Here is a 21,862-nt window from a genome sequence, read left to right as displayed (position 1 = left end):
GTTCAAATCTTTAAAGTATTATTAAGAAAATTTAAAATAATTAAATCTCCAAAACAAAGTTTGGAGACCTATAACTTATTTAGACACATGGTACATGTACAAGAATATTGACTACCATTCACACATACACTTCTTAAAGCTGCTTGGTCCGATTTTTTATCAAATTTTATGCACGCTTTTAAACGATGGTTATGCTTAGTATATGTATAATAATAGACATTGCAGTTGTTTTCCCAGTCAATTAAGCCAAATTTCAATGAAGAAAAATACGTACACATTATTGCTAACAAAACAAACGACATAAAAGGGAACCGCGTTATTTCGCCTCATGTTAAATTTATCCCCTGACGACAAGGCGGGAATAGTTGTATTACGACTTTGTCATCGCTTTGAATAAAGGTCGAAATGATCAGACAAATTACAAATAAACATGTGTACGTTTTGTTTGCTAATATTTCTGAAGTTTGTTTTCTTTACAATCGATGCAGAGCATGCGTGTTGAATGACCCCAATCATTCGGGGGACGATACCAAATGGTTTCTTTTTCTAAACATTCCCGTGATGCATTTTGGTTTGTTTTTTCGTTTGCCCAAAGAGAAATTATTTTTATTTACTTTGAATATTTCTAACTTTGAAAGGAGATTGATTCTGCTGGTGTAAATAGGAGAAAGTCCATAACTTTCTACGATAAATGGTTTGTATGGAAAAAAATTTGATACTGTAATAACAAATAAATCGGACCAAGCAGCTTTAAATATTGCATACATGTTTCTAGAAAGACTATAAGTAATGTGCACTCATTAGGATGTTAACGTGATTCTACTTACAGTGGTTGGTAAGATGGGGGCCAGCCACATGTGTCTGCCATCATTGGTACTGTTGACTCCGTCTATAAGTCTGTCTGGGGTTCTTACATCATTCTGTATGTTGGCCAACACATTCACACTGTCTGGATAGGCTGCTATATCTATAGATGTACAAGGTAACACAATGTTAACAAATATTCAATAGTAGCAGAAGCTTTTTTATAACTGGTACAATATATTTTGGACATTGATAAGAATGAACTTTTATAAAAGAAAAATGCTCCATGAATTTTAAAACATGTTTCTCCTCTAAATACTGTACATTATGTTGAGACACACTAGCTGAGTCTGGAAACTACCTGTAATTATAAAATAATCATTAAAAAGTAGAAAAGAAGGTTCTTACTTGTTTCAGTCAACTCAATCTTGTTGTGACTGGCATCGTAGATCTCGATTCCATTCAGACCAACATAGTAGGGGTCTCCCCAGGTGGAAATCAGATGTAACTGGTAGATGACTGGGGGAAGTCAAGGTCAAATAGTTTTTGGAGGACCAAGGCATGTATATTGTATATGTTACCGGTATATATTAATATGAAAATGAGTAAAAAAAGAAGAACGAAATGATCTTGTCTGACAAAATATTAGTATGTTAGTACTTACTGAACATTTCATTATGATATAACTTATTTTTTATTATTACAACAGTTTACTGCCATATCTAATCCAGGGGCTTAGTTCTATATACATGTATAGCTCAAATAGACAAAATGCCTACAAAAAATCTTCTTTCATTACATATTTTAAAATAAAATAGAGGTAAACACAAATAATGAAGCATTTATATTTTCAGTGTTTTTTAGTTCTAAAGGGTATGTTTTTGAATAGTCGACTATGAAATCAGGTTTACAATTTACAAAAATTTTAACACATAAATAGACATTTATATGCAATATTATTTCACTTAAACTTTTGACAGACCATTTCATTATCACTTTTAAAATACAGCATGGCCATACATGTTGATTGAAAAAGCAGAATGTGGGTTAACAACTGGTAATTATGTGTACTAGTGAGAGGATACATCCACAAGGCATCTGCACAGACTCATATTCTCCATCATCTGTCACCGAACTCCTACAGAAAAACAAAATATTTTCACCAAACTGAACAATAATATTTGTAGTTGTATGTATGTACAGTGTACAATTATGCATGAAGGTAAAGTACCTAGGTAGTTAGAAATACATGTACTTGTGATATCACAACAGTTTTGTTGGAAATCCTCAATACATCCTACAGATTTAAAATAGTTTTTTCTCCAGGGAGAATTAAAAAATATATATAACATGAATCAATGAGATGTGTATAGATGGTGGACAATTTCTGAACAGGGAGCTTTAGGACACACATCACTGACCTAACAGAGGAGTCCATTTTGGTTTCACTAGTTGGGGGGATAGGAGGCTTCTGTTGACCAGCAAAAACTATTTCCTGAGCAAAGTCGAAGTAGCAGTTGCCGGGCCCCTTCCTGATAAGGTAGCCCTCAGGGGGAGACACCTGTTTCCCATCAATCTGAACATGCACAGTCTTAGCCTGAAACAGAGCAGTTAATCATGTGACTACCTTAAAACTCATTTCAATTTCAAAAATTTGTCCAAAGAAACTTAATTGAGCTATATTTTAGCAACTATAAAACACAAAACCAGTAATCGTTAATTAGATCATCTGATGATGAGCTCCTAACAAGTATTAGTTTTAATCATATTTTTCTATAATATATATAAGAAGCCATGTCAAAGGCCCTAAAATAGGATCAATACTAAATAGACCCAATCATAAGACATCACAAATGAATCTTTCCTTGCTCTCTCTCTGTACAATCTTTGTATCCCTGACTATAGAGGCAGGGTTCCTCTGATGTACCTACCCCTCTGTAGGTATCCTCGGGACTCTTGTTATAGTTCCACACCCGCAGACCCGCCATCATCAGAGCCTGGCTGAACGTGATTGTTAATTCGTGGTTCTGACCCTCGTTAAACGGAATGAGCCACATGTTCTCATCAGAACACGTCACATTGTTACCATTGATCACCCTGAACAATCAGATTCATATTGTTACAGATTGACAAAATTTATATTGGTTTAAAAATAACATGTTCGTGGAAGTTGAAAACAAAAAATGAAAAGTTATATATTGTAAAGCATTTTGGAGCAGAGCCACTTTACAAGTATGATTTCGATTAGATTGATTTGATTACAAATATGAATGGCAAGTATTCCAAAAATCCTCATAGAATAAAACTTTTCTTCAGTGACAGAAACTTATTTTGCCAAGTCCCAAAGGAAAAAAAACAGTAAGTGAGACTAACTTGTCCAGGGTTCGGTCGTCAGACTCGTGCCCCGGGAGGTGGTGTAGATCTGATGGGCTGGCCTGCATCATGTCCAGACTGACCGGTAAGGCCTCACCATCCTTCCCCAGGATCTCCAGCCCTGTCAGTCCTAGGTAGTGTAGGTCACCCCATGTGTCTGTGAAGTTTAACTGGAGACCTACAAGTCAAACATATGTTAATTAAGAAATAAAGTACTAGTTTTCGTGAATGTTACAGAGGCTTTTATATTTCAACAACATTTCGAGCCCAGTATTTCTACAGATCGTTTCTTCTATAGAGAGACGATCTAGGTCATTTTGACGGCTGTTCCATGTAACTCCAACAGTTTTGTTAGTAATGTTTACATATGTATCGATCAAAGGAATCACATGCAGACGACAGATTTTTTCTTAGGATTTTAATACTCTTCACTTATTTATAAAATATCTTTGAATCACATTCCTAATATTTTATGGGCAAATTAATACGATTATTACTACTACACGTTATATAATTTTATGTAAAAACACGCAGTGAAAATATGCTAGGGAGGTCCTAGGAACAGCCGCATTGATCTGATTTGAGGCAATACACATTGTTTTGACTGGAACTAACACCTGAAATTGACATGGTTTTAAAACTTTTTACGGTTTGAAGTTGTACTTCCATGATCAGTGCGAGACAAATAGGTACGGTATTTCTGATCTGATAATTTACTGATGATGTTCGTGGTATATTGGAGAATAATGTCCGCGGCATCTCTTTGATCTCAGCAATAACTGTAGTAGAATTACAGTATAATACTCAATGTAAAATTCTAATTCAATGTATTTACACATGAACTTTGTAAGAAATACAAAAGATCGATAGGTTTCTTCATAATTAAAGATGGCCAATTCCCTTACGTTTAGTCAGAGGTAGAAAGTGTGCTGGTTTACTCTCAATGTCATGCTCTATAACCTGTCTTATTATCTTTTAACTTCTATCACAATAATCAAGTTTGTAAAGCTATATATGTATCCCTCACATTTTAAAATGATTTCATTGATTACAATGATGTCTCCTCTGTCACCATAGAATAAACATTTTAAAATTTAACACAATCTCCTTTTTTCCTTTGAACACAATAATATCTCCCTCTGTGACCATGCTATAAGAACTGTAAATCTAAAGGATCTTACTTTTCCCTTTGAACACAATGACATCCCCTTCTGTGACCATACTGGTGGCAGGGCGGGGTGGGACAGGGGAGGTCTCACCCTGCTTCTTAAGATTTCCTTGGGCTCGAGTAAATGGCCGATCCTGTGAATACAAACTTACAATTAATCTCATCCCATAGAGTTCATGTATTATTTCTCCCTTGCATTTTTCTTTAATTCTACCATTAGGAGTATACATGTGTTTCTGTCTATAACAACATAAAGTGATTTTCTTAAAGTGGGCATCAATGAATTTAAAGGCAGTGGTTTGTGGTTGCATATGTCTGTTGTATAATTTGCAAAGCTGATGTAAAAAAAATTAACAAAATCAGTGAATAATCCAACACTTGGGCATTAAGAAAAAAATAACTTCAAATTAACAACATAATACAGAAAACAATATTGACAACATCTCATCATTTTTTTATGTGGAAGAAAACAGAAAAAGATATAGACAACATTTCGTTGTTCTTCATGTGGTAGAGAATAAGATAGAAGAGACTGAGTAAATATCTATACTGGGTGGAAATTATCCCATTCTTCCCTGCTGATAGCAAGAGATGAGTGTTGCAGTGAACTAATTAAGACAACAAAGCCAACTATAGAGTTACATGTAAGTCTACCTTTTTCACATTAGATGGTTCTACCTACAAGCAGTAATTATAGTGGTAAAAAATTTGAGCTTCTTAAAAGATACAATTAACATATTCTGAAAATCTCAATAGTATTTAATACATGCAACTAGAAGTATCATGTACAATGTACAATGTACCCCTGAGTTAACAATTTATATCTTAATTTCCCAGAATGCTCTGTACCTCATCACTTCCTCCATCAGCTGTGCTTGGTCGCTCAAATGGAACATCGTCAGGTTCTGAGTCATCTAACATGTCTCCTTCATAAGCGTCATCATTCTTAGACACAGCTTCCAGAATGTTTTCATCTGTTGTGAACAGGATTGTCTATCAAAGAGACAAAACAAGTACATTAACACCTTAATATCATTCACTGAATATTTCTTGTACATTGCATAGATAATACAATTTTGTCTTGTACATTGCATAGATAATACAATTTTGTCTTGTACATTGCATAGGTAATACAATTTGGTCTTGTACACTGCATAGATAATACAATTTGGTCTTGTACACTGCATAGATAATATTATCTTCTGAATGTGACTTGTTCACATCTATGTAAAATTGTTGCATAGAAATTATCATTTCTTGAATATTTCAGGTACAGTGCATTAGATAATACATTTTTGTATTGTACACTGTATATATACTGTTATTTCTTGTCTTGTAGAGTACATAGATCTACTTTTAAGGACAAACATGATTTCTGACACTAGAATTGTTTGAATCTATTCCATTACATGCATACTTACATCTCCAAATGCCTCGGTCCCTCCCTCTATCCCACCACAGGCTCGAGCTATCTCGCCTTTAAATATCACATTGCTGTCGAGCTGAATTATCACATCTTTAGCACCACGGTATGAGTGAATACGAGATTTATTGTAGTTCTGAAATGAAAAAATAAATTCTTGAATCAGTAATATGTAAACATTGACTCAATAATATGTAAACATTGACTCAATAATATGTAAACATTGAATCAATAATATGTAAACACTGAATCAATAATATGTAAAAGAGTCAGAATGTAAAACTTTATCTATTTCAACTTAAAATTCAAAACATGATTCATCTTGCACCATAGTTTTCAAACTTGAAATACATGATGCTACTCATCAAAAATTTTTTTTGTGAACAAGTAATTATTGTAACATATAACTTAATAAACAAGCATTCTGAGAGTATTGCATAAGCAATACACGTCCCCTACCGGTTTGTATTATTCTATGAAAGCTTCCAAGCACACAACTATTTCAGAGCTATTGTAAACGAGATGTCATGCTTTAATCAGAGATAAAAGAACAGAGGAAATTAAAACTATATAGTTGATATAGAAATTAAATAGGAAATAGGTAAAATAATACTCTTTTAAAATATTTCATCTCCTGTAATTTCGCCAAGTCTATTCTGTATTCGCTGGTAAAAATTTGTGAAAACAATGCACTGTTATGCACAATATCATTTCTTACCGTCTTCTGTACCCCGAATCAAACCAAACCGTTAAACAGCCCAACCCGACAACGAACCCGATTGTAATAATAATACAAAAAAACCCTGCCGATTAAATTTACAACACAATGCTTTAATTTCCTTTGTTCTTTTATCTCTGATTAAAGCATGACATCTCGTTTACAATAGCTCTGAAATAGTTGTGTGCTTGGAAGCTTTCATAGAATAATACAAACCGGTAGGGGACGTGTATTGCTTATGCAATACTCTCAGAATGCTTGTTCAGTTACACACCGAACCCGATAACGAACCCGAACATTAAAAAATTGGAATATAAAAAATTAATTTTCTCAAAAATATGTCAATCAGACGCTACAAAAGTGTAAACTTGATCTGTAGTTTGACATTTTGAAGCTGTTCAGCAAGTTTCATATTATTCCTCAAATGCATAAAGAAAAAAAGTGTGGAAAACTGAAGTGGGACAGACAGACGGACTGACGGACGGACAGACAGACGGACTGACGGATGCAGAGGAAAGCTATAGTCCCCTCCGGTGAAACCGGTAGGGGACTAATAAGAGATATAGTGTAACATGTGAACATTTCATACCCATATTCTCATGAGAGCAACCTGGCATGGTTTTTCAAATGTGAGGTATATAAAGTGGTCCTTCTTTGGAGTAAAGGGAGTCAGCCACATGTGAACATCATCCCTCGTGCGGTTGACCCCATCCACTAAGTTGGTTACCACCCTGGGGTCCTTGTCGTACTCATTCAGAATGTTGATATCCAGAGGTTTGGCTGTGATCTGCAAAGATAGTGGCAAATTTATCAATGCTGTCTTCTAATAAAAGCATAATCAATGATTTTCACCTGAAAATACCTCCTATTTAACTATTCAGATTATATCTGTGTTGAAAAAAATCAATAATAAGAAACAGTACAGAAATATAAATTAAGGGGGAGGACTCCATGGTTACTTTCACAGTACATTGTAAAACCTTTCAATCTCTATGAATTTTACATCAAGTATAAAATTTATGTCTCAGTGATACTATTATAGACTGATGATAGTGTACCGGTACATAACAAGGAGTGTTGGTAAAGCAAGCATAGAGACAAAAGTTTATACATGTACTAGGACTGGTGGGCCTATCTTTGTGACCGAGTATAGTAAAAAGACTAGTGGGCCTACCTGATGACAGCGTTCAGTGCTAGGTCAGCCTACCTGATGACAGTGTTGCGTGCTAGGTCAGCCTACCTTAGTGATGGTCATGGACTCGCCGGTGCTGGAGAAGACCTCTACTCCCGTCAGTCCCACATAATGCTTGTCTCCCCAGGTAGTCTTAATGTTTATCACCAACTCCTTCCCATAGGGCAGCTCTGGTATCACAAAGTTGTCATCAGGCCTACAATAACAGAAGATGTGGCATATGTATTGTGTTGTAGTGTTTTATAGTGTTACGCAGTGTAAATCTTATGTTTATCATGTCACAGTGAATCTAGTATTTCTGAATGGGGCAAGGAAATATTTCATCATTATCATTATAACTTTAAATATTTCATTTCATTTATCCATGTACTGTAAATGTATATAACATATAAAACTATTGATATTTTAAAACAACAAGTTGCAGAGACAACAAATTTACCTGCCCACTCCAATTTAAATTATTTGATTTATTTTGAAAACAAAGGAAATGGATTTTCAAACCAAGCCTTCAACAAAATATAAATATTTACAATTATTTATTATTACTTATTAACAAGTCTATGTTTAGTCTTGCTTATTTATGAATTACACAAGCTGAAACAGAACAGCCACATAACATCCTGTATCTATAAATAGATCTTACTCTCCTCCTGGAGATGTTGTTATTGGTTCCACCTCCTCTGCCTCCTCTTTGATTGACGGCTGATTGGGTGTGGCTTTCTTAGATGGCATTTGTAGATATTCATCTAGAGCATCATCTATGAAAAATTTACGAGATAAACATAGTTGGTTTGCAAACACATGATAAAGTAGCTCATCCTTTTTTTCTGATAATTGACCCAAATTTGAAATAATAGTTATGGTTAAAATAACATTGCCATGAGTAATATCCTGTTCAACTGAGTACCAGTTTATTATGTATATTACCATCTAAGTCCATGGAGATCCTGCCTTTCTGATGTCTGTCAAACATATTTAGTGAGCCCCAAGATTCCTCCAAGTTCTTTTTCTGAGAGTCTCTCCACTTGGCCCGGTTCTGTTGAATTTTCTTCATGGGTGTGGCACTATCACTTTCTTTCACTTCCCTAGACGCTACTGGAGGTTTTTTATCTGTGTCAAATACTGTCTTAAGATCAGGCTTCCTGAAAAAGTATAAAAAAAACTCCTTTTTATTAATCATTCAACAACAAATATCTTGTAAACAATAGATCCAAACCGAACCATTCTGCCACACTGTTGGCGTTATTAGGTCACCTGACTACTCACCCACTCTCTGGCCACAGTGCTAGTTCTTCATCAATCAGCATGTCCACATCTTTCTGCTGGGTCATGTGATCTTTGAGTGGTAAGGGTGTTGCTACATCCTGGCCACTTCCTCCTCGACTCGGTGGCTTCTCAAAAGGACCTGCTTTATATAAATTAATAAAATGTTACGTGTATTTAAGTCTTGAGGAAGAGCTCATTGACAAGTGTAAGACAAAGTTTGGACTTAAATCATCACTATTTTCTACCTGGTAACTTACCATTTTCTTCCTCCTGTTTTAACCATTTCGGAACATCTTTTTTTCTTTTCTGATCCCTGAAAAATATAATACTAAATTTAAAATCTGAGTAATATATTCAATTTGAAACCTTTTAATATAAGCATCGCATGATTCTACATTAAAAAGCTATTTTGAAAATCTAGAAAAGCAGTTATAATGAAAAAAAAAATTGAAAAATTTCTGAGCAGTTCGTCTGTGATGGTAATAAAAAACTTCATATAAAATTGAAAAAAATTCTCCCTCCAAATTTGATTTGAACATTTTGACATTTTATAGGCCAGGACTTGTTAGAGAATATTTGGTGTGGTATTTATAGCTCTTCTGATGATATATATACATATATAGGACAAGATACACATGCTTATATGAGATTGACATACATGTACATGTAGGTATAAATTTGTTTTTATAATATGCAGGAAAGTCAAGTTGGAAAAGCAAGAACATTTATTGATTATGTGTAGCAAATGTAAACTCATATACTATAAACATGTTAACCAGTAATTGTTTTTGAAAATCTTGAGAAGTATAAACAGTATATTTTTTTAATAATACATGTATATATGTATACTACATACAATAATCACAACTATAGTTCACTATAGATTTTGCAAGAGCTAGCTAAAGGTGTTGGTTGAACACAAAGTGAAAATTCTGTGACCATTTTTTGTTAGCAATATTCCAGTAGAGAAAACAAATATTTTTAAACTATTATTCTTAAGATTATTTTCAGACTCATAAGGAACTTGAAGACAATTGGGATAAAATATTAACATTCTTGTTAAGAATATCATCTGACATTTTTTATTTCACTTATTTTTGGGGACTGGGTTGGGGATTGGACAGTGATTTAATGACCATTAAATTAAACTGTAATAAAATTGTAAATACATGCTTAATTAAATTCTAAGATAAAAGAAATAAAACTTAGAATGAAGAGAAACAGCTGAGATCAGCATGACCAAAATATTTGAAACCTCATGCAAATATAAGTAGCACTAATACAAGTAAAGGATTACACATCGTTCACATCTTGTCCAAGTATCATCTTATCCAACCATAATGGCCGCCGTGAAACGTTTGTTTGGGGGTCATCAATAGACATGATACACCTAAACATTAAAGTCCAACAAAACTGTCAGAAAAATCATACTGACAACTGCTGTATATTGATTAGCAGAAGAATAAGGAATCAAACACATTAATTTATTCAGAAAGAAATACCCAACAATACCTGGTGTACCGGGTAATATTGTGTTTAAAGGAAAATGTTGAAGTTGACTTTTGCTCAAAAACTTAAAAAAGGTTAATTTATGAATTAATTTCTTTCAGATTCCCCCCCCCCCCCCCCCCCATTACTCTACTGCGTTTAAAATTCTCCCAAAAAATTGATATTATGCATACTGGATATTCAACTGTACAAATATTGAACAAAAATGTTGAGGTTTTTGTTTCCCAGTATCAATAAGATCCTTTGAAAAATCATGGTTTGGTATCATTATTTATATTAGCAAAGTAAGAAATGGAGTTAGTTAGCTCTGACGTTATGAGTGAAGCTCTCTCACACTTTGTTACCAGTTAAGTCAGACACTCACTTTGAGCCCTGGTTCATCTGCTTCAGTTTCTGTATCATGGGTATGTCGTCCTGACTCTGTAGCAGGGACTCATCCGAGGTGTTGTTTTTGGCATCCTCTGCCTCCGGCTGTCTGGCTGTCCCCTTCTTCTCCTGGACTGACCCCGGTCTGTCCTCCGTCTTCTTACCCCGAGGCGTTCTCACCTCAGCACTGTGACAGAGAGATTGTCTACGATTATAGCGGCTTCTAAATTTCCCCTCCATCTGTCATATGTTCAGTGTTCAGGTAATTGTAAATGAAACATATATGCTAAACATCCAGGGATTAAGTCTATAACACCGCTAGTATAAGCCATTTGATTGGCTGATTACCTGGTCAAGATACAATCAATTATTCATCATCATCCCCTGGGCCCTCACCACACAGCATGCTCTGTGGGATTTTCTTTCATATTTTTCATATTAACTAATTTTAGTATTTTTAAAACAGCATATGATTTAAAATTAGACTTTTCAAAAGCATGTTATCTGTGTTTCTCCTTTTTGAGCATGCAAACTTACATAAAATCAGTCTGAATAATAAAGCCAACTGTCCAACTAATTTCAGAATTCACTCAATTTATTTAATGAAATGGCCTTATGGAAGAGATATCTCTATGTATGTGAATAATTGATGAATGCCCGAGCATATACGCCCATTAAAGTGTGGACTTGCCTTGATTTTATTGATCTCTAAAGTTGGAATTAATTTCCTGACACTGAACTAGAAATTCACTTTTGAAGAAGAAACTCATTCCTTTAGTAAATATCCATTAAATCAGTGTGTTTGTGAGCAGAGCTCTCATGCCTTTGACACATCAAGTACAGTGATCTCTTTGTCCCTTTCTCCGAAATGACCATTAAAATACAGTAGTCATTTATAATTCATTGAAAAAGAATATGTCTTGATCTAATGGCAATTATACGGAGGTTGTATAAATACAAAATTGATTTTTTTTAAAGTGCCTTGTATATGAAATTCACACAGTACACCAGACACACATGCTTCAGTTTTTTTGTTTTTTCAGTTTTATGTACATGTTAACAAACATAAAACAAATTTCTATAACCTTGAGGATTCAAAAATCCAATAAACTGGATAATTAAAAATTCTGCTTAATTTGTCAAGTTAAATTCAACTCTCTTAAATTCAAGAACCAGTTTAAATCCCTTGAGGGTACTTCAAATCTACACCAGACTTTTTCTCTTCAATTATCAGTTTACTTATCAGGAGTGCTAATGTCCTGTCTTACCTTTCCGACACAGATTTTGAATTGCTGGGTGTTATATCGCCCTCCGTGGAGGAATGTCCGTCCAGTTTAGCAGCCATCCGTTTGGACTTCCTGGGCGTTTTAGAGCCACTTCTTTGTTTTCCAGCCACTTTGGAGTCATCTGTTCATAAATTGTCACTTTTTAAATCATGATTAATTGCAATGCATTCTTTTTTTCTAAAGGTAGGTAAAAGCAATTATAGTAGGGAAAAAAAGTCAGCTAAAAAACATGAAATAAATGATTAATAGAGTATTGCATGCAAACAAATAACTAATGATGAAGACTCAATCTGACCTTGCAGATGCTTGTAAATACTGGGCAGTCGAACAGACATGGCAAACAAGTTTGATTACTAAAGCTTCATACTGCAGCACATATTTATAACACGATCACAATGAACTAGACTCTGCAGCCACATATAACAATATAAAGAGACCAGCTACCAGCACTAACAGTCAATTCATTCCCCAGCTCTTCCAGTCATCACCAACTTCAGCTGTACTATAAACACACTTTTTTTGTTGCACAAAGCCATTACTTTTCCGGCAATGTCTCAAGACTTCAGGTAGCAAAAAAATCTATATTCCATATTTAGAAACTATAACACAGGCAATATAACCTCATTAGTCCAGCTGCATGGCTTTAGTTCTCTGCATGCATAACTTCAATTGGTGCTTTTGAATTTAAAATTTAAATCCATCATTCATTATTGGACGTCTATCAGTTAAAATACACACTGTGTCAATAAAACACCAAAGTACTGTTTGCTTTTTGTTTACACATATTTTTTTCTATCTCTCTATCTGTATGATCAACAAGGCAACCTGCCAATTGATTGGTTTAAATAACAGGAGCCCCTGTCAGCCAGGCCAAAAGAAAGCTGCCATCAAGAAGAACATATTCCCCAGCTCTGTAAAATTCAATATCTTCAAAGCTGTCAATTCAATACTTTTCCTCGGTAATAGCAACAGGTCTATGTATGCAGATCGAGATCACAACACCCAAATGCCTCATGTACTTATAAGCAAGTACTGATTTACACTGATCCAAGCTTAATTATGTGGGGTATTTAATATAAAGAGTATTATGCTGTGCAAGTTATGATGTAACATCCTAAAATTTTAAAGGGCCCAATTTTCACAGAACTTTAAGATTTAATACAGTTTTCATAATAATACATGTGTTACTGTACAGTAGACTTTGTCAAATTTGTGTTAATAACAAGAAGACAATTTTTTATTCCAAATTTGTAATGAATAATCAACATAAGTGCTTTTTTATAATTTTTTTTAAAGGAATTTGATTTTAGATTATAATTTGTTTTATCAATTATGCAATTGCTGATTCATGTACATGTATTGTTAGGACATTGTATGAAGTGTTTAATACCTATAAAAATCAAACCAAAGATTGGGAAAAACTCAAATCAGCTACAATGAAAAATGTCATTAAGAAATTTAAATTAATATTAAAAGTGCAAAAAAAAAGGGAATTGATTTTATATCAATAGATTTTTAATCGTGATTATTGCACAGCTGCTGATTCATGTACATGTATAGTTTGTTGTACTCACTATTTAATACCTATAAAAGAATGTATGAATTGCAAATCAGTGACAATGAAAACTTGGTTTGAGAGACTGAAACGAAAAAAAGTTAAAACCAAAGATTTGACCAGCCAATCAATTAGAAGAATATCTCTACTAGGTTCATACTTAAGGTCTCAGAATGAAATAAATGAGACTAGGGTAGAGATAATAACCATTAACAATTAATCTATAGAAGACAGCCAAGTCTAACCACCAAATTCAAACTTCTTAGTAATGTGCCTAGAATACTCTCCTTGCAGCCATATTTTCTTCAAATTACAACAAAATGGTCATGTTAAATACTTGTGTAACACCAAATGAACATGTCATATATAAACTAGAAGTGCTGTGAGCAGGCTCTCAAATGATACCCCCCCCCCCCCCCCACTAAAAAAATATCATAACTCAAGTATGTTTCTCCATAAGAAAGATATGGACTGGACATAACTGCACAGACAAGGGAACAGACAGATGGTCCTATATACCCCCCCCCCCCCCTCTCAAACTTTGTTTGTAGGGGTATAATGACAAAAGGTCATGTCATGCTTATGGGTTTTTTGGTATCAAATTTGGTCAAATGTGTATAACAACACAATGTAAGAGGGTTGTCCAAAAAGTTTGTTGACAATCGCGTTTTTGTCATTCTAAATGGGTTTATATACACACATTGCGTATCTAAATCTTTATCATTAAATTTCAAAACAAACTAAAGTGATTTTGAATGTTTTCCATAGAAATGAATTAAAATTTTAATGTATCAAAGGGTCGCAAAAAGTGTGCATGGCCCAGCGTAAAAATTGTCCAACTTTGTAATGGAGTTTTTAGATATGAATATTTACAGTTTTACGAAATAGTTCAAGTTTCCTTATCCACAAGTGACACACGTGATATTTTGATGGAGTGTGCGATTGTACCCTCTGACCAAACCGTGAATGCAGCATATTACTCTCAGGTAAACCCAGGATTACGACGTTACAGAAATATCGTTTTCTATACGCCGTGCAGCCTGTATAAGCAATGTTTATATAATGATAACTCCAATAGAAATAGAAATGTCCATTGCTCTGATTTTTGTACATATACATTATCATACTCTACAAAAGATATTATCATGCTTTCCTGATAATGGTGCCATTATTTTGAATTAAATTACATTTGTCCACTAACTTTTTGGACAACCCTCGTATATGTGTATAATAAAAGAATTCAAAGGTCATCAGATGCGTACAACAGTTATTTTGTACATACAACAATCATGTTGTACATGAATATACCAGGCATGTTGTACATACAACAGTCATATTGCACATATAACAGTTATATTTTACTTGTATGCAACAGTAATGTTGTACATGGAAAAGTCAAGTTGTAAAGTCGAGTTGAATACAACAGTCAATTTTTACATACAACAGTCATGTTAAACATACAACAGTCATGTTGTACATGCAACCATTATGTTGTACATGCAATTACTATGTTATATACAACAGTTCATTTCAAATCATCCCAGCTACATTACATATATACAGACAAAAGCAAGCCTGTTTAGTGATTGATTAGACAGTTAGGCAGAAAAAAATGTTCTGATTTTAGTATAACCAATAAATAATGACAAAATCAAATAACACCTTTAATGAAAATGGAACATTGCAAATAAGATATAAATCAATATTTCTAGAACAGTAAAGCAGAGTGTGCATACATAACACACATGCGTATGTTATAAATATGTACTGATAAACCTCTGAATCAGAAGCATACTAGTCAAATTAAGAGAAAGCAAAAATATAATATTCCACCACTTCTACCATGAATCAAAGGAAGATATGCACATTGAGCAACTTTTAATGGCAATGATTGTAAACTCAATAAGAACTACATGCATTAGTAAAAGTCACCGATAGAAGTTTAAAGTCAGATTTCCTCTAGGAAATTTAACTCAATTAGATAAATCAAGTGAGGCTATATTATCTGAATACAATACAGATCTACAGTAAAACATGTTTTGAATAAACAATGCAGCATGTCCATGCAATAATGGACATCATATCGTGTACTGGGGTATTCAAAAAGAATGTTCAAAACTTTTATTCATGATAAAAAGATCTCGATTAGTCTGGCATTTTTCACCAGTAAAACAATATTTCAGAGTCCATGTTTTACTGTATTTCTGGTTGGGTTTTTCCTGATTGATATCACAATGTCCAGATAATCACTTGTTGCTGCACTATATGAGAAACTGTATACTAAAGCATCTAATCACTCCATAAATTAACATAAGGTCACGATTTTTTACCTTCCTTTTTGGAATTCATATCCACCCAGAACTGCCGTGGATCTTCGTCGAACAGTTCGCCAGTTGGCGGGGACCAATTTTTACGACCTGGGGAAAGAGATTCTGATTGGTCAGTAGTGTTAGATGCTTTCACAGAAGCTGCTACAGTAGGGGGCTCAGTACTGATACTAGGGGCTGGCTTGCTTTTAGATTTTGCATTAGATTTTAATACTGTGTTTTTGCCATATTTCTTATTATCTTCCTTGAATGTCACAGATCTAGTTTTAGAATCTTTGTCAATAGTATATGTGTATTTTGAAGGCCTTTCTTCATCATCATCCTTTGTGAAGGTTTTCTCCTTAGTAAATGTGTACTTAGCCGGTCTATCATCAGATTTGTCAGTAGATTTCTTAGCACTATTTTTTGAATCGGCTTCGTTTTCTATAGTATATGTATATTTTGCAGGCCTTGTTTCTGCAGAATCTGCCGGAATTATTTTCTTTCTTTCATTCTTCACCACTCTCCCACTGATAGGTGGTTTCCCTACAACTTTAATAGCACTTGGTAAACTAGGAGGCACTTTGGACTGAGCACTTGAGTCCTGCTGAGCAGGTCTAGTGGGAGCACTTGCTCTCTTGTCTGTCAATACTGGTTTGGCTTTGGTTTTGGCACGAGGGGGAGGACTTACAACAAAGTTACTAGGGGAAGGATAAAAAGGCCGGTAATTGCTACCAAACATATTTGGCTTGTTGTGGCGATTCAAATTGAGGTACGACTCTTCATCAATTTCTGATGCAAACCTCTCCAAGAGATTGTTTATGTTGGAAGTATTTTCCTCTCCAGAGCGCGTTGACCCTGTGTTGAGGGCACCAATAGAATCAGAACTAGGGGGTTGTCCCGGTCGTCTGTTACGGGGTGTCCGATGATATCTGTGAGAACTTGGAGTGTGATTGGTAGGAACCGGGGGTCCACCAAAGCTAGGTTCATAAGTGGCGGTAACGGGACCATGTCTGTCATAGATAATTCTAGGGGTACCTTGATATGGATCAATTCCTTGATTGGACTCAACATTACCATTTTCCTCCTCTATTGACACCGGAATTTCTTGCTGGGCTATATTTTTATTTGGCCTTGACCACTGTTTCCTTCGCCTGCCGGAAGCACTGTCTCCAAATGAATGACTGTTCTCAATACTGGAGGAGACCTCATCTGGATTGTCAAAGGAAGTAAAAGAGTGCTCCCTGACCTTGGATCCAAAAGAATTGTACAGTTTTGGTACAGAGGTGTGTGTTTCATTGATGGCCCATGAACCTCTCTTAGAGGGTTTTTCTTCTTCTATTGATCTCTTGTCTATAACCTTCCCCCATGTTTTTCTCTTTTTGGGAGGTTCTTTGGCTATTCTTGGTAAAGGATACCCCAAATTCCTTTGAAAGTTTTCCCCATTGCCATTCAAACCTGATTGATGTAATAGCTGATCCCTGCTTTTCTCTCTACCATAGCTATAAGCAAAGGGGTTTCCTTGACTTGGTTTAAATAAATCCTGTTTTCTGTTTAGGGCCCCTCTATTTGTCTGATGGGCTGAAATCTGAGGTAGATAAATCCGGGGAGATCCATTTGCCTTTACAGACATAATTAAGAAATCAATGTTTCCAAAGAAACATTCTTATACATTGTCCACACGGAAAAATCCATATCAAATGTCACACACTCATAAAGCTGTTCATGGTACAAACTTTACACAACACACCTCATGATCCTACATTGTAAGTACAATTTCTCCTTACTTTTTTCTACACCAGCTGTCAGAAAAAATCTATACGCACAATCCAATGTTATCATACATGGCTCGCCACATTTCCTAACAACACAGTAAACAATGGCAACATTTCAACGCTTCCACTTATAAATGACTAGCTTTAAATCTCATTCACAGTCAAATATCTAGGTTAGAATGGCAATACTTTCTTTTTCATTTTCTGTTTTCCCGTTTCATGTTCAGAGGTATTATGCAATGTTCAGGTAATATTCTAGCACATAGTTTAGATCACTCTCCAGAAACTAACAGACGAATGACGACCATATTTTGATATACAAACACAGAGAAAACTCCCCATGTCAACACTGAAGTGACATTTGGATTTAAATACTGCGCACGTTCCAACATACACAAAATATGGAATACCTATGGAAGCCAATTGAAGGAGAACCATTTTAAGATTAAAACTCGTTCTATCCATATATAATAAGGTCACAGTTTTAATCTTAAGAGATTTAAAAGGATTGCTCAACACAATTTAAATATCCAGATCCACTTTACATGTGACTAGCAAGGTAGGCAGAGCCCAGGGCCCTCATCTTCACTATATTTTTCTTAGAGTTATTAAATATTCAATGTTTAAGACAAGCATAGGTTAGTACATGCAGTTATAAATGCCATGCGTGAACATTTATAATCTCAAAGTTTTAATCATTGCTGAAGTTGAGACCTTTTCTTATAACTATGTAAAATAACAGAAAGCCTCATCAATCGTTACAATAGATATTGAAAGTTTAGATGAAATAAATTATTCAATGAAAATATAAAAGCAGCCATCACAAACAAGTCTCAGAATTTTCAAATATAGCCCAATAAACCAGTTTTATAAGTAATCCTTTAAATTTTTTTTACTGAGTATGCAATAAAGGCATTGTAGATTCACCAGATACAAAGCGGATACACATATTGGCATTTGACAAGCAAGGGGTTGATCTTTATATCTCCAAGTTAAAGTACATTTTCAAGTTTACTGATCATGTTGATATTCAATGTTGGCGACATTATTATATTTCAAAGGGCTGTCGTTTGTTTTCAACTTTTTAATCAGGGACCTCCTATACAATTAATTACCAGTAATCTTTTCTCTTTTGTGTAAACAAACAATATACATCAATGATTTTACATCTAATGGGACTAGAATTTTAAATTCCTCGGCTGATAGAGAGATGAGGAGGAAAGAGACAAACATTAAATAAAGATGTAAATAACACATAATATTTGTCTGCTTTAGCTTATCAAATGTATGGTACATGTTGCAAAGTGTAAGGTAGAAAAATAGTTCATGCAAAAATCAGTTGTATCAATATTTCCAGAGTGATGCAGCACATTCAAAATCCAAATATGATTTTCTAAACAAAACAAACACTGCTACATTTCATTATGTATTCAACCAAGGATAAATATCATTCATCAGTTATTCCTGCATATTGTCAATGCACATTAATGATGCACCATCTCCCTTCCTTTGATGGCTTAGTCTAGTCATTAATGTACAGAACAGACATTGCTACACATTATAGCTTCAAAAAGTGGTTGATATGCAATTGATTGAGAAATTAACAAAAATTAATGCTCAAATAAGTAGAAAGAGTGAATGAAGCCAGCTCCCTTTATTATACCAGTTTAATAAAAGTAATCTGGACAGGAATGAAAACAAATAAATCAATATTGCAAGGGTCAAAGAAAGTGATTAAGTTAGTGATATAAAGACACTTTGCCAGTACAGTGTATCAACAAATATGTACATATAAGTAAAAGTCACATCCTACCTCTGGTGTGTGCCTCCTCGGCCTCTGATCCAGACCTGTCAGAGGTCACCATGGGTCGCTGAATGTCCCTCTCTGAGTGGTTCATGGTCCGAGTCTCACTGCGAATCACCGGCCGATCGCCAGAGGATGGGGAGGGTCCTCCATTTTGCCTCAGGTCTAGGGGTGGGACTCTGGGGGAGGGGGTGGGGGAGTGGGAGGGAGGCTTGGACTGGGAAGACCTGCTGAAAGCCTGTTCAAATGGGTTTCTGTGGGCATTGTCTGTGGAAGGTGAGGGGGTGGGGGTCAAGTTGCTTTGAGACTTTCTTTGTGAGGCTGACTTGTCATATGTGGGAGATCTGGTGTGAATGACCGGTGACAGACTGATGGGGCTTGGGCTGTTAGCTGGGTCACGAGGTGACACTTTATCACCAATATCCTTTAGAGGTATCACAAATCCATAGTCAAACACTTGGTTTCCACAACCTTTTTCTATGTTTCCATCAAACACAAGAATTCCACCCACAAATATTCGGGCATGTTTAACTCCAATATCCAAATCCTAAAATTAAGAATGTGTAAGATGATTCAGTAATAGCATAAAATTAGTCTATATGGAATATGGTACAAAAAATACTGCTCAGATATACATTAAGGGTTCTTGTAAAAATGCATCTCAAGTAAGGCTAGCCCAATACTGTATTTCAACTTTTATTTATGTGCACAAAATTTCTTTTGGAGATTAGCACATATGTCATTATCAAGGATAATTTTTGCTGTTAACAAATTCTTTAAGGGTATAAACAGAGGCTTGATCTTGAAAACTACAGGAAGTGGCTGTGAATCAGATTCTTACAGGTATATAGTATCTAAAAAATTTGGTTATCAAAGTATTTTGTTATGGACTCCATGAATATGTATTTCTGTATCAACCCTTTTAGTGTCTAATTTATCCTGCCAATAAATTAATCACATGTATAATATATGTATGGCTCACAACAGTTATATGAAAGTGGAATTTTTTAATTATCTATTCTGATGCTATTTTATAATCTTTCTACTCTCAACAGTCAACACCGTTTGTTTTGTATCCATTTTAATGCTTCTTGCCTTATCATATGAGAACAATACATTTATATCTGGCAACTACTGTAGGTATAAGGGATGAGGAATATGGACTAAATTGTGTTGGTAGGCAGCATATTACAGTTTTATCCATGATTCCTAACAGCAAATGAAATTTCAAGAATATCATCAAAGGTAGGATAATCTTTGTAGCACGTGACTGACCGTGATGCTTTTGTTGTGGTTCCAGATCTTGATTTTGGACACCTCAGTGTTGGGTTTTTTCGTCTGCAGACTTATACAGATTTCTACAGGAACTGTTTTCCTGAATTTACAGCACCACATGTTCCTCTCCTTGTTTGTCTGTAATCACAAGATTTACACGTTATATTAGCAGTCACAAGATACATGCTTGATTGTATGAATTTGAGCTTTAATTTGTGATTTTATAAACTTATAGTGAAACACTTCAATTTTTTCCACTTTACTTTAATTATCAATTAATTTTCAATTTAGGTATTCAGAGACAAAAAAGATGATACACATGCATGTACTCAAAAAAGCATCAATTCAGCTAATATCGCATTTAGTTTGGAGCTTGCAATAAATGAGAATATATAAGAACAAAGGGTGAGAAAAACCATTGGTTTTCATAATAAGTACAGTGTGTAACTTTTGTTTTGTTTTCACCTTAATCACAGCTCATTACATTGTGAGTTTACCTTGGTTTTCCCATTGAACAGGACATCAATGGGCCCCTGTTGTTGCCCAGCACCATGAACTGAAACTTCTTCTTTACGCACTGGGATGACTTGTCTGTCCATGTCATAGAACTGAATCTCAGTTAAACCAATCAGATTTTTGTGACCCCAGTTAGAAGTCAGTTCAAAGTTCACTTCTATACTATTCTCACTGGGTGAATATTTTCTAGCCAATCCCTGCAACACAATTAAAGGAGAGACTCTGATAAAAACAGATTGTTAATATTTCTTTTAATATTTCATTTACCCATTAGGTAAATAATTATGCATTTGGAGAAAAATAAGATACCATAAAACTTATACACTGTATGACAAATGCTTTACCAGGTAATCATAAATTTTGCAAAGTATTATCATCTTTTTTGTCATTAATATTTCTTTCAAGGGGATGGAGGGGGTGATTGGGATGTGTATTGTGAAGAGATGAGTTTCCAATTTCAAAATGTGATTAAAATTCACAAAAAGTTATGTAAAGTTAAACCTAAAACATTTAAATGAATGAGAGC

General features: G+C 34.7%; 1 protein-coding gene across 5 annotated transcripts in view; it reads right to left on the bottom strand.

Moving 5' to 3' along the window:
* Positions 1 to 21,862, bottom strand: part of LOC128164526 (katanin-interacting protein-like) — a 37,916-nt gene that overhangs the window by 6,023 nt on the left and 10,031 nt on the right. For 2 of the 5 annotated variants that reach the window (XM_052828430.1, XM_052828433.1), the window contains 22 exons: positions 21,318 to 21,533; positions 20,821 to 20,958; positions 19,555 to 20,092; positions 15,991 to 16,077; positions 12,088 to 12,226; positions 10,818 to 11,006; positions 9,202 to 9,257; positions 8,945 to 9,086; positions 8,606 to 8,820; positions 8,322 to 8,436; positions 7,727 to 7,874; positions 7,076 to 7,273; positions 5,767 to 5,904; positions 5,195 to 5,338; positions 5,000 to 5,023; positions 4,359 to 4,479; positions 3,178 to 3,355; positions 2,736 to 2,901; positions 2,226 to 2,401; positions 1,890 to 1,942; positions 1,213 to 1,323; positions 828 to 967 (listed from right to left, as the gene is read on the bottom strand). In XM_052828430.1, coding sequence (XP_052684390.1) covers positions 828 to 967; positions 1,213 to 1,323; positions 1,890 to 1,942; positions 2,226 to 2,401; positions 2,736 to 2,901; positions 3,178 to 3,355; positions 4,359 to 4,479; positions 5,000 to 5,023; positions 5,195 to 5,338; positions 5,767 to 5,904; positions 7,076 to 7,273; positions 7,727 to 7,874; positions 8,322 to 8,436; positions 8,606 to 8,820; positions 8,945 to 9,086; positions 9,202 to 9,257; positions 10,818 to 11,006; positions 12,088 to 12,226; positions 15,991 to 16,077; positions 19,555 to 20,092; positions 20,821 to 20,958; positions 21,318 to 21,533 — 3,432 coding nt within the window. The remainder of the gene's footprint in view (positions 1 to 827; positions 968 to 1,212; positions 1,324 to 1,889; positions 1,943 to 2,225; positions 2,402 to 2,735; positions 2,902 to 3,177; positions 3,356 to 4,358; positions 4,480 to 4,999; positions 5,024 to 5,194; positions 5,339 to 5,766; positions 5,905 to 7,075; positions 7,274 to 7,726; positions 7,875 to 8,321; positions 8,437 to 8,605; positions 8,821 to 8,944; positions 9,087 to 9,201; positions 9,258 to 10,817; positions 11,007 to 12,087; positions 12,227 to 15,990; positions 16,078 to 19,554; positions 20,093 to 20,820; positions 20,959 to 21,317; positions 21,534 to 21,862) is intronic. The other 3 variants (XM_052828431.1, XM_052828434.1, XM_052828432.1) reach the window with 3 other exon arrangements.

This window comes from Crassostrea angulata, chromosome 10 (assembly GCF_025612915.1).
Source record: "Crassostrea angulata isolate pt1a10 chromosome 10, ASM2561291v2, whole genome shotgun sequence".
NCBI lineage: Eukaryota > Metazoa > Mollusca > Bivalvia > Ostreida > Ostreidae > Magallana > Magallana angulata.
The sequence above is the reverse complement of the archived record's forward strand: the minus strand, read 5'-3'. Positions and strand labels throughout refer to the sequence as shown.